We start from the raw sequence: 12,093 nt of genomic DNA, 5'->3' as shown, positions 1-12,093 counted from the left end.
GCCCTAGGGAGCATTGGTGTGAGGATTGCCATTGTGTTCTGTGCACAACTATCATGCTCAGAGCCACTACCACTCCCATCGTCTGCTCGCCGTTCCTGGGCTTGCTGCATAACTCCGCATTAAGACTTATACAATGTATTTTTATGGCAGGTTTCCCATTGGATGAAGTAAGGACATTGCCATCCAATCTCAGATTGCATCTGAGATTTTTCTGTACCAGGCCAGCACATTCCACTAGTAATTAAATCAATTAGGACCTTCATCTCCAGGGCGATGGTAACAATGAGGAGGAGATGGCAGGCGCGAGGATGATTAAAACCTGTGCTGTGAGGTTGCTGGACCGTATGATGAGGACAAGATTAAAAACAGCAATGAATAGAATGAAAAGAGCTTTTGGCTGTCGGAAAGAGAGTCAGCTACTCTTCACCCCAGTTATCAGTAATAGAAATGTGCATCTGCAGATATCTATACACTATATGGTATTGGGACCCCTACACATTACCTCTACAGGAGGATTTATAACATCCCATTCTAGGTAGATAGGCATTAATAAGGACTTGGTCCCCCCTTGTCTAATACATGATCAAACCAGGCTTCCAGCCTCTGAATGTCAGGAATATTTCCATTCACAGACTTCATATATATATGTATGTATGTAAGAATGTTATATTTTGTCAGTCGTTTCTCCATGTCACTCAGACTTTTACCGTAACTGATAAAATCTTTTCTCTGCTGCAGCCATTCCTCTAGGGATAATTGTGGTACGAGGAGACTGTGACTTGGAGACCTGCCGGATGTATATTGACCGCCTTCAAGAGGTAGGTCCTGCAAAGAGAGGGCCTTATGGAACCACCTGGAGTGCCTACCACCAAGTCCCTATTTCTTCATGATGCACAGTTTTTTTTCTTCTAGCTAATGTAGTGTGGCACAAATTGCATAGATGTTCACAGCTCTTATTTTCGTGGAACTGAGCCACAAACTGGCACATAAATGGTGGGATTATGATACTTTGCACATAAATTCAGCACCAGTGATGGCCAGTTCGCCCGCAAACACATGCGAGCTGCCATCTTAACTCACAAGTCCGGCGAGGCACAGGTAAGCCCTTACCTGTGCCTGTGCGCGAACCGGTCTGAAATGAAATGCGGTCTCCGGGTGCAGGCAGTTCCGAGAACAGCCCGATGAAGGCCCCCGGCGGCTGTTCTCGGAACTGACTGCTCCCGGTGACCGTATTTGCTTTAGACCGGCTCGCGCACAGGTACAGGTAAGGACTTACCTGTGCACGGCCGGACTTGTGAGTTAAGATGGCAGCTTGCATGTGTTTTCGGGGGCGAACACGGTGAACTGGCCATCACTGTTCAGCACAATAAATTCGAATTTCTGCCCGCTTCGTGGTAACGAATAATTTTTTCTTAAAATGGCGGCTGCACGTGTTACAAAGTGAAAGTAAGAAGCCTGAGAATGTGAGATCACCCATAATGCCGTGTAGCCAGCCGATCCGCAGATAGCCAATCCCTGTGATGTCACAGGAACATAGGGAGAGATGTGGCAAGTGACAGTGTTGCTAAAAATGATTAATATTGGAGAGGGAGAGTGCAGGAACAGTGCAGGGAGACTTATTTTGGGTCAATTTTATCAGTGGCCTGGGTATACCTGATTTATAGCGATTTGTGACAAATTAATTTGTAACAAATCAAATTTCTTGGCTAACTTCAGCTAAGCTGGCAAATTACATTTTTCAAAACTTCACTTAGGGTACTTTCACACTAGCGTTATTCTTTTCCAGTGTTGAAATCCGGTAAAGGGTCTCAATACCAGAAAAAAAAAACACATCAGTTTTGTCCTAATGCATTGTGAGTGGAAAGCAATCCCTTCAGTATGCGTCAGGATGTCTTCCGTTCCGTCCCTTGTACGGTATTTGACCGGACAAAATACTGCACATTGCTGCTGTATTTTTTCTGGCCAAAATCACGGAACACTACTGCACTTGCCAAATCCGGCATTAATTTCTATAGAGATGTATTAATGCCGGATCCAACACCAAATGTTCCAGAAATATTCGGGTCTGCGCCTGCGCCGGGACATAGGAGGAGCTATTTTTGCTTTTGATCTTTGAAAAAAAATGAATACTGGATCCATTATTTCGGATGATACCGGATGAGATGGATCCGGTATATCACCAGATTCGTCTAACAGATCTGAAAAAAAAAAATTCTGTTTGCATACGGTTTGCCGTATCCGTCAGGCAGTTCCGTTGCCGGAACTGCCTGCCGGATCCGAACAACGCTAGTGTGAAAGTACGTAGTTCTGATGTAGATCTTCTCTGTCATCATCTTCTCCATTCGGTCCGGACACTTCTCTCAGCCTTCGCCTCGTCTCTACAGAGTGTGAAACACAGACATCTTAGCTTCCTCACTTTTCTCTACCCCAAATACTATCCTGAAGAAAAATGAGTGCCCCCCCATAGTAATAGTACTCCTCATAGTCCCACCAATAGTAATTCCCTTCTAGAATGCCCTCATTAGTAATAGTGCCCCCTACAGTGCCCCCAACAGTGATAGTGCTCCCCAAGAATGCCTCCTTTAGTAGAAGAGCCCTCCAGTATTAATAATGTCATTACAGAGCTCCTAGTAGAAATAAAGCCTCCCTATTGTTATCCCAGTGGTAATAAAGCTATCTACTGACCCCTCAGTAGTAATAAGGCCCCCCATAATGCTCTTAATAGAAACAATGTGGATCTATAAGTCCCTCCTATAGTGCCCCCAGTAGTAATAAGAACGCTTAATGTCCCCTGGATTTAAAATGTCTCTACAGTGCCCCCATATTTATAATACCCCCTACTGTTATAATGCTCACCATGAAGTGCCCCAGTATTTATATCGCCCCCTACGGTTATATTGCCCATACAGTGCCCCCAGTATTTATATTGCTCTCTACCGCCATAGAGTCCTATGTAAATACCATCACACCATCTCTCCAGCCCCCTTCAATATACAGTCCCATGTAAATAACATCCCTCTCTATCTACAGCCCCTCCAAAATACAGTCCCAAGTAAATAACATCACCCCCCCAGCCACCTTCAACATACAGTCCCATGTAAATAACATCACCCTTCAATATTCAGTCCCATGTAAATAACATCACTCCACCCCACTATCCCACGTAAATAAATTCAGCCCTAACATACAGTCCCAGTTAAATAACTACAACTCCCAACATTGCTCTGCCTCTCACACTGAGTAATCTACCCCTTCACTTACCTCTCCTCATGTAGCAGACCTCACCACAGCTTCTTCCCAGGACTTCTCTTCACTGCTGAGCCATGGTCTCCTGCACTCGTCACATGATGGTGACATCATCGCAGGGGGTTTTCAGCTACTGCATTTAGCACTGATCACATGACCTGTGATGTCATCACAGGTCCTTCAGCTCTTGCAAGGCATTATATTCAATTGTATTGCGGTCCTGAGTATGGCAATACAGTTGGATCTATCTGGCAGGCAGTACATTCGGGGCCTGGAACAAAACATCAGGGGCCCAGGCCCCGAATGTTTTAACCTGGCAACACTAACTTTCACTAACTTTTCACAAAACTTTGCATAAATAAATAGTACAAGGGACTGTAAGAAACTTTGTAATATTACCTCATCAGAGAAAACGTGAGATGAGTGAATTGATTCCTACAAATCAATTTGTTCATCTGAATGAATTTTATATCTGTGATGGAGTGGCCCTCTTCAGACAATTCTCTAGTGTGTCTGCAGTGTCACGCTGCCATAAAAATTGCCGTTACTGCGAATATTAGCACATCCACAAATTATCTGCCTGGTAAACTATTAGCGATCCTGGACGCACTACTGAAATTCATTTAGCGAAACATGCAAATACATTGATGTGGATTTGTTTTGATGTCATTGTGCATGCACAGATACTCGCAGTAATGGTGCATGCACGAGATTACCAAGGCCGTACAAGATGTGCGGTCATAGTATCCAGAGTGGGGATGCTATCTCTAAAGTTAAAATGTATTCAGAGATGAACAAATCAATTTGCTCATTACTATTCTAGAGGTATTAGCTGTTTCTCCCCCTCTTTTTCTAAAATTACTTTGTCTCTGAAATCTGTGAGAAATCTGACTTGGTGAGACCACTACAGCTTTCTGATTACTGACCAATCAGATTACATAATATTATACAAATTTATGGAGGGGGGAGGTGGGGAAGGAGTGAGCAAGATCTTAGCAAAAAAAGTGCTACAGCTAAATAGGGATTTTTTAAAATTTCATTCTAAGTGTTTTATTCACAACCATACAGGTCAGTCCTTCTTTGTAATGTTCTCCATGATTATAGGACTACATGTGAGTGAGTGAGTAAGAGGTTAGGAAACAGATTATCTTCTACTTTCTGTCTGCAGTGGATTGGATCTGGTCTGATCTGTGAGAACTGCAAACTAAAGATCAAGCATACAGATGAGAAAACTGCTAAGGCTTCGTCCTGCATGCACAACTTTTGTCTCCGCTTAAAAATCATCTTCTGAGCGGAAACATAACGGACCCCATTATAGTCTATGGGGTCCTCAGGGCTCTGTTTGACTCAGTTTGGCGTCAGTTATGTGCTTATCCGTCCTTTCCGTTCTCCTGCCCCTAAACGGAGCAGGAGAACGGAAAGGCTGAACGGTGATGTGAACGAAGCCTGAAAATGTCAAATACAAGTCAAATATCAGTTAGAAAAAAAGTGTTATTCCTCATGTACACAAACTGTTCTGTTTAATGCAAAGTTTGTTGAAAGGTTAGGTTTGCTTTAAGATTGAAGTTTTACCAGTCCTGTGTGTTACCTTGTCCACAGGGAGGCTGCATCTGTAGCAATGTAAATTCATGTGACATTATATTCATTCATGGCAGTAAGTTGCGGTGCCCTTGTGCGAGATTATTCCACCCATGCAACAGCCATCTACATCCCTGGAGTAGAGTACTTATAGCACAAGTATTATTTTATTATTTTTCAGGGGGTTTTGAAACAAATCTTGGGCAGACAGTGATGGCCAGTTCACATTGTTCGCCTGCGAACATGTGCGGGCTGCCATCTTTTTTCACAAGTCCGGCGAGGCACAGGTAAGCCCTTATTTGTGCCTGTGCGTGAGCCAATCTGAAAACAAGTGCGGTCAGCAGGAGCAGGCAGTTCCGAGAACAGCCACCGAGGCCTTCATCAGGCTGTTCTCGGAACTGCCTGCTCCCGGTGACCGCATTTGTTTTCAGACCGGCTTGCGGCACAGGCACAGGTAAGGGCTTACCTGTGCCTCGCCTGACTTGTGAAAAAAGATGGCAGCCCACATATGTTCGCAGGCGAACAATGCGAACTGGCCATCACTATGGGCAGATACCACCGTGTTATGCCTAGTGATGATTCAAAGCGGGTAGTGGATGGCACAGGATTTCTCTCCTTGGTGTTCTTTTTAAGCCTATGTCATGCTCCACCCCCTCAGGCCCTGCACTAGGCAAAATATAGTATCTCAGTTTTTCCTGGAGTATTCCTTTAAATATTTTCATTAGCACAATTCTAGGTGGGCTAGAAAACTACAGCTCTGTTTTTCCCTCCCTGCTGTGCATACGTCTATTAACCTTCAATGAAAAGCTCTACACGTACCCCCTTTCTCCCCAAGGAACACATTCTTCAGGTGTGTAAGATCATTTGAAGAATGTTTTGCCCCTGAAGGAGAAAGGGGGAACTGTTATGGCCATATTGAGTTTCATTTCTGGAAGCCTATGGTAGGCTGATCACTTGTTTTATATTCACCGGGATAACAGAAAGAGAATCACAGGAGGGTTTTTCTTGAGCTTTTAATAAATGTCAGTTAAACAGACTCTTGGGGTGGACACAGATGTGTCAAATTCACCCTCAGCAACCAGCACAGATTATTAATGCAGCAGAATAGCTGCAGTTGCCATTGTACCACTAGGGGCAGTATGGAACCATTTCTGCACTGTGAATAATGTAAATGTGAGCTATAGCTCATCTTAATTTGCTGTGTAGCAAATCAAATGTTCTCTGTGTTCAGCCTTTTTTAATTTGGGAGAAGTTGACTGTATTTTTAAAAGTGTGCTTCAGATGGATGAATGATATCTTTTAATTTAGCCAATTAACAGTAGGAGACTGATTCCTTGTCAGAATTTAATTATATGTTAATTTTGAACCATTGTTAAAAGGATGCTTTATATTGCTTAATTTGTCCATTTATTGTATCTCTTTGTTTCTCAAAGGATCTTCATTCTGTAGCTGCTCATAGAGATCACTGCCAAGTAAGTAAGGTTTCCATATGTAGAAGAATATAACTAATATAATGCTGCCCCTATGTACAAGAATATTACTACTGTGACACTGTACCCTACTGTATATACAAGAATATAACTACTATAATACTACCTTCTATGTACACGAATATAACTACTATAATACTGCCCCCTATATACAAAACTATAACTACTATAATACTTCCTTCTATGCACAAGATTATAACTAATATAATACTGCCCCCTATATAAAAGAATATAACTAATATAATACTGCCCTCTATATAAAAGAATATAACTACTATAATACTACCTTCTATGTTCAAGAATATAACTACTATAATACTGCTTCCTATGCACAAGAATATAACTACTATAATACTGCTTCCTATGCACAAGAATATAACTAATATAATACGGCCCCTAGGTACAAGAATATAACTATTATAATACTACCTTCTGTGGACAAGAATATAACTACTATAATATTGCCTCATATGTACAAGAATATCACTAGGCATGGAATTCAGCCAGTTCCCTCCAGTTCCCCAGATACGGTTGTTGAAATTACAACTGGATCGGAGAACCGTGTTACCTCCTGAATCCCGATCTGGTTGTCTGGCAGTGGCAGGGCAGCTGCAGCTGATAGTTTAGCTCCTTGGTTGGTTGGTATGTGTGTGTAGTGTATATATGGTGTATTTATGTATGTGTGTTGCAAATATATGGTGTATGTAAATGTAAACATGTGTCGTTACGCTGCATGTCCACTGTTGAGTAGGGAACCTGTTGTTAAAAATTTAAATCCCACCCCTGAATATAACTACTATAATACTACCTTGGATGTACAAGAATATAACTACTATAATACTGCTACCTATGTACAAGAATATAACTATTATAATACTGCTCCTATATACAAGAATATACCATATTGTTTCGCCCTATAAGATGCACCAGCCCATAAGATGCACCTAGGTTTTAGAGGAGGACAACAAGAAAAAAACATTTTTAATTAGACCTCAGGTCAGACCACTAATCAGACCCCCAATGTTAATCACACCTAAGCTAACAGCCCCAATCAGACCCCCAATGTTAATAAGACCCCAGATCAGACCCCCAATCAGACCTCAGCTCAGACCACAATGTGAATGACCCCCAATCAGACCTCAGATAAGAGCCCCATGCCTCTCATCAGCCCCCATTGCCTTATATCAGCCCAAATTGCCTCGTATCAGCCCCCAGCAGTCCCGATTTTCTCATATCAGCCCCCAGTAGCCCCCATTGCCTCTCAAATTAGCCCCCAGCAGACCCTATTGCCTCTCATATTAGCCCCCATTGCCTCAGACCAGCACCCAGCAGCCCCATATTGCCTCAGATCAGCCTCCAGCAGCCCCATATTGCCTCAAATCATCCCCCAGCAGCCCCATATTGCCCCAGATCATCCCTCAGCAGCCCCATATTGCCCCATATCATCCCCCAGCAGCCCCATATTGCCTCAGATCACCCCCCCAGCAGCCCCATATTGCCTCAGATTACCCCCCCAGCAGCCCCATATTGCCTCAAATTACCCCCCATGTTTTGTAAAATAAAAAATCCACTTACCTCTCCTGCTCCTGGAGGCCGCCGCTCCTCACCGCCCGCTATCTTCTTCCTCCCGCGTGAGGTCACAGCTACTGCACAGCCGACAGCCGAGGACCAGAATAAGTGGTGAGTACAGAGCCTTCACCTCTTTTTAGTCCTCCTGTACTAATGAGCGTTTCCATAAAGTCTTATGGGGCGAAAACAGTAACTACTATAGTACTGCCTCATATGTACACGGATATAACTACTATAATACTGCCCTTTATGTACAAGACTATAACTACTAGAATATTGCATCCTATGTACAATAATATAATACTATGACACTGTCTTTTATGTACAAGAATATAACTACTATAATACTACCCCTATGCACATTAATATAACCACTATAATACTGCCCCCTATGTAGAAGACTATAACTACTGTAATATTGCCCCATATGTACAAGAATATAACTACTATAATACTACCCCTATGCACAATAATATAACCACTATAATACTTCCCCCTATGTAGAAGACTATGACTGCTATAATATTGCCCCATATGTACAAGAATATAACTACTATAATACTGCCTCCTATGTACAAGAATATAACCACTATAATACTGCCCCCTATGTAGAAGACTATAACTTATATAATATTGCCCCATATGTACAAGAATATAACTACTATAATACTGCCCCATATGTACAAGAATATAACTACTATAATACTATCGCCTATGTACAAGAATATAACTACTATAATACTGCCCCATATGTACAAGAATATAACTACTATAATACTATCGCCTATGTACAAGAATATAACTACTATAATACTGCCTCCTATGTACAAGAATATACCTACTATAATACTGATCCCTATGTAGAAGACTATAACTTATATAATATTGCCCCATATGTACAAGAATATAACTACTATAATACTATCGCCTATGTACAAGAATATAACTAATTTAAAACTGTCTCCTATGCACAAAACTACTGTAATATTGCACTCACTGGATAAGAATGTGGATCTGAATGTAGAGAATGTGAATGCATTCTTTTTCACTGATGACCGAATACTGTAGTATACATGTGAATGTTATCTTGCATTCTGATTTCCCGTTTCTGTAGGATAATGAGAGCTCTTTACCAAGGTTGCTGTCTGCCCAGCGTCTCAATCCTCGATGGTGCTTCCTAGATGGTAAATGTTCTCCAGACAACTTCTGTTCGTAGGGCTGCGACTACACAGCTACACTGCTTGCGTGACAGCTGTGGAAGCCATGTTTGCAGAGTAGCGGTGATCCCCTAGAAGTGAATGGGATCACAGTGTGAGTCGCAGAAAATCCTGTAGACCTAAGCCACATGGTCAGGTTTCTGCATGCAGTTTTGGAAGCCAAAATTAGTATTGAATGAAAAAAAAAAAAAAAAAACAGAGGAGAAGCTGTAAATATCCTTTGTACTTTCTCTCCTTTTATGATCCACCTCTGATTTTGGCTTCCAAAACTGTATGCAGAAGCCCGACTGTGTGGCCGTACCCTAAGGAAATGAAGACACTCCTCCAGGTGGTGAGTGTTGGCGTCTAACACCTTGTATGTCTATGCAAGGGATTTGAAGCTCTATATGAGAAAATCAAAGCTCCCGACTGCTGTAAAGATAGCTTATTTCAGCACATGATATTAAAATATGGGCATATATATCAGATAGCTACTAGCCAAACGATATCTTTAATGGCGGTTATCACCCCTGTGTCTACCACTACCCAGATCTCATCATAGGATAAAACGCTGCTACGGGTGAAACAAAAAAAAATTGAATATCGTGCAAAAGTTCATTTATTTCAGTAATGCAACTTAGGCTACATGTACACGAACGTTGTTTGTTTCCGCGTCCGTTCCGTTTTTTTTGCGGATAGGATGCAGACCCATTCATTTCAGTGGGTCCGCAAAAAATGTCCGTTCCGTAGCCCCACAAAAAAAAAATAGAACATGTCCTATTCTTGTCCGTTTTAGGCATTGTTACAATGGATCCGCAAACAAATGGATGACATACGGATGTCATCCGTTTTTTTTCACGTATCTGCAATTTGCGGACCGCAAAACACATACAGTAGTGTGCACGTAGCCTTAAAAGGAATTGCATTAATGCAACTTAAAATTAGAATTTTGTGAAAAGGATTCAATATTCTAGGCTCAAAGTGTCACCCTCTAGTCAGCTAATTAATCCATACCCCCTGAGCAAAGGGGACCTCAAATTGTGACTTTGGGGTTTCATAAACTGTAAGCCATAATCATCCCAAATTATAACAAATAAGGCTTGAAATATCTTGCTTTGCCTGTAATGAGTCTATCTCATATGTTAGTGTCACCTTTTAAGTTGCATTACTGAAATACATGTACTTTGCACGATATTCTAGTTTCTCGCGTTACACCTGTATATACTGTACACATGGTAATGCTTATTCCTGATTGAAACCATAAAAGCATAAAGCAATGCAGGCAAATGATTGCTTCACTTGATGGGAGACTGTTTCTCAGTCTCCAAAACCTTTGTTAGGTCTACATCTTATAATCTATAACCATCTTACTTCATGAGCGGGAGAGGGGAATGATGTGCTACAAAGCATTATGTGTGAGAAGACCTGAGTATTTCAGTGTTTGTTTGTTTTTTCCACAGCTACCTCTGCTGACCGGTTTTATCGTATAGATAGATCTCAGGTAAGTGTCAGTAGGGGTAGCACCATTTACATTGACTTTCAGCAGTTACTTTAGCCGCTGTCATATTGGGCCACACATACTGGGAGATACAATACAGTCCCATGGAAGGAAATCATAGATTTAGGGTCCATTCACACATCCCTGTGTCTTTTGCGGATCTGCGGATCCGCAAAACACGGACACTGGCAATACGCGTTCCGCATTTTGCAGACCGCACATTGTCGGCACTTAATAGAAAATGCCTAATCTTGTCCGCAATTGCGAACAAGAATAGGACATGTACTATTTTTTTCGGGAACAGAATTGCAGAACCGGAAGTGCGGCTCCATAGGAATGAATGGGTCCGCAATTCCGTTCCGCAAAATACGGAACAGAATTGCGGATGTGTGAATGGACCCTTACAGTGTGTGGCCCAGGCGACTGGACTATCACAAGAGAAGGGATGTGGAAGATGTCAGACAATGGACCTCTGCCATTTCTTTAAATCCCTAGATCATCTCCCTCAACCCTTTTCTCCTCTGCATTGTATACGTACAGTGCTGCTTGCCATATATTTATGAGCTGAGCCCATTCCACAAACTGCAGATGTCAATCTGACACTCTGCTGCAAAAGCCAGGATTGGAGATAAATATGATCCCTGCAGTTTAACTCCTCAAATGCCATTGTCATTCGCAACCACTGCATCTAAGTGGATAGACAGAGTGACTCCCTCTACCATCCTATGGGTTTACTGTGATCGAGTCTGTCATCTGCTTATATGTGTTAGGCCCTGTTGGACTGCTTTTTACAGATATCACTAAGGGGCCTTACAGAAGCCCACTACACGGGTCTCACATGAGAGACAGGCTCCTGTTTTAATGGCTCTGATCAGCTGAGGTTCTGGTACGGGGCATTTAAACCCTTAGATGCTGCACTAAGGCCTCATGCACACGGACCGTTGTGTGCATCCGTGGCCGTTGTGACGTTGTGACTTTCAATGGGTCCGTGGAAAAATTGGAAAATGCACCGTTTTGCAGCCAAGACCGTGATCCGTGTATCCTATCCGTCAAAAAAATATGACCTGTCCTATTTTTTTGACGGACAACGGTTCACGGACCCATTCAAGCCAATGGGTCTGTGAAAGAACACGGATGCACACAAGATTGGCATCCGTGTCCGTGATCCGTGCCCGTAGGTTACTTTCATACAGACGGATCCGAAGATCCGTCTGCATAAAAGCTTTTTCAGAGCTGAGTTTTCACTCCTCTCCTCCCCTCCCTCCCCCTCCTAATTAAAATCTCCCCCCCTATCATTGGTGGCAGTGGAGAGTACCGATCGGAGTCCCAGTTTAATCGCTGGGGCTCCGATCGGTAACCATGGCAACCGGGACGCTACTGCAGTCCCGGTTGCCATGGTTACTTAGCAATTTGTAGAAGCATTATACTTACCTGCGAGCTGCGATATCTGTGTCCGGCCGGGAGTTCCTCCTACTGGTAAGTGACATGTCTGTGCAGCGCATTGCTTAATGATCTG

General features: G+C 42.6%; 1 protein-coding gene across 5 annotated transcripts in view; it reads left to right on the top strand.

Moving 5' to 3' along the window:
- The window catches only part of DGKI (diacylglycerol kinase iota), a 249,688-nt gene that overhangs the window by 146,697 nt on the left and 90,898 nt on the right, over nucleotides 1-12,093 (top strand). For all 5 annotated transcript variants that reach the window (XM_044281241.1, XM_044281242.1, XM_044281240.1 and 2 more), the window contains 4 exons: nucleotides 739-818; nucleotides 6,258-6,296; nucleotides 8,998-9,067; nucleotides 10,540-10,580. In XM_044281241.1, the coding sequence (XP_044137176.1) occupies nucleotides 739-818; nucleotides 6,258-6,296; nucleotides 8,998-9,067; nucleotides 10,540-10,580 (230 nt within the window). The remainder of the gene's footprint in view (nucleotides 1-738; nucleotides 819-6,257; nucleotides 6,297-8,997; nucleotides 9,068-10,539; nucleotides 10,581-12,093) is intronic.

Source organism: Bufo gargarizans, chromosome 2 (genome assembly GCF_014858855.1).
Source record: "Bufo gargarizans isolate SCDJY-AF-19 chromosome 2, ASM1485885v1, whole genome shotgun sequence".
NCBI classification, from domain to species: Eukaryota; Metazoa; Chordata; class Amphibia; order Anura; family Bufonidae; genus Bufo; species Bufo gargarizans.
The sequence above is the reverse complement of the archived record's forward strand: the minus strand, read 5'-3'. Positions and strand labels throughout refer to the sequence as shown.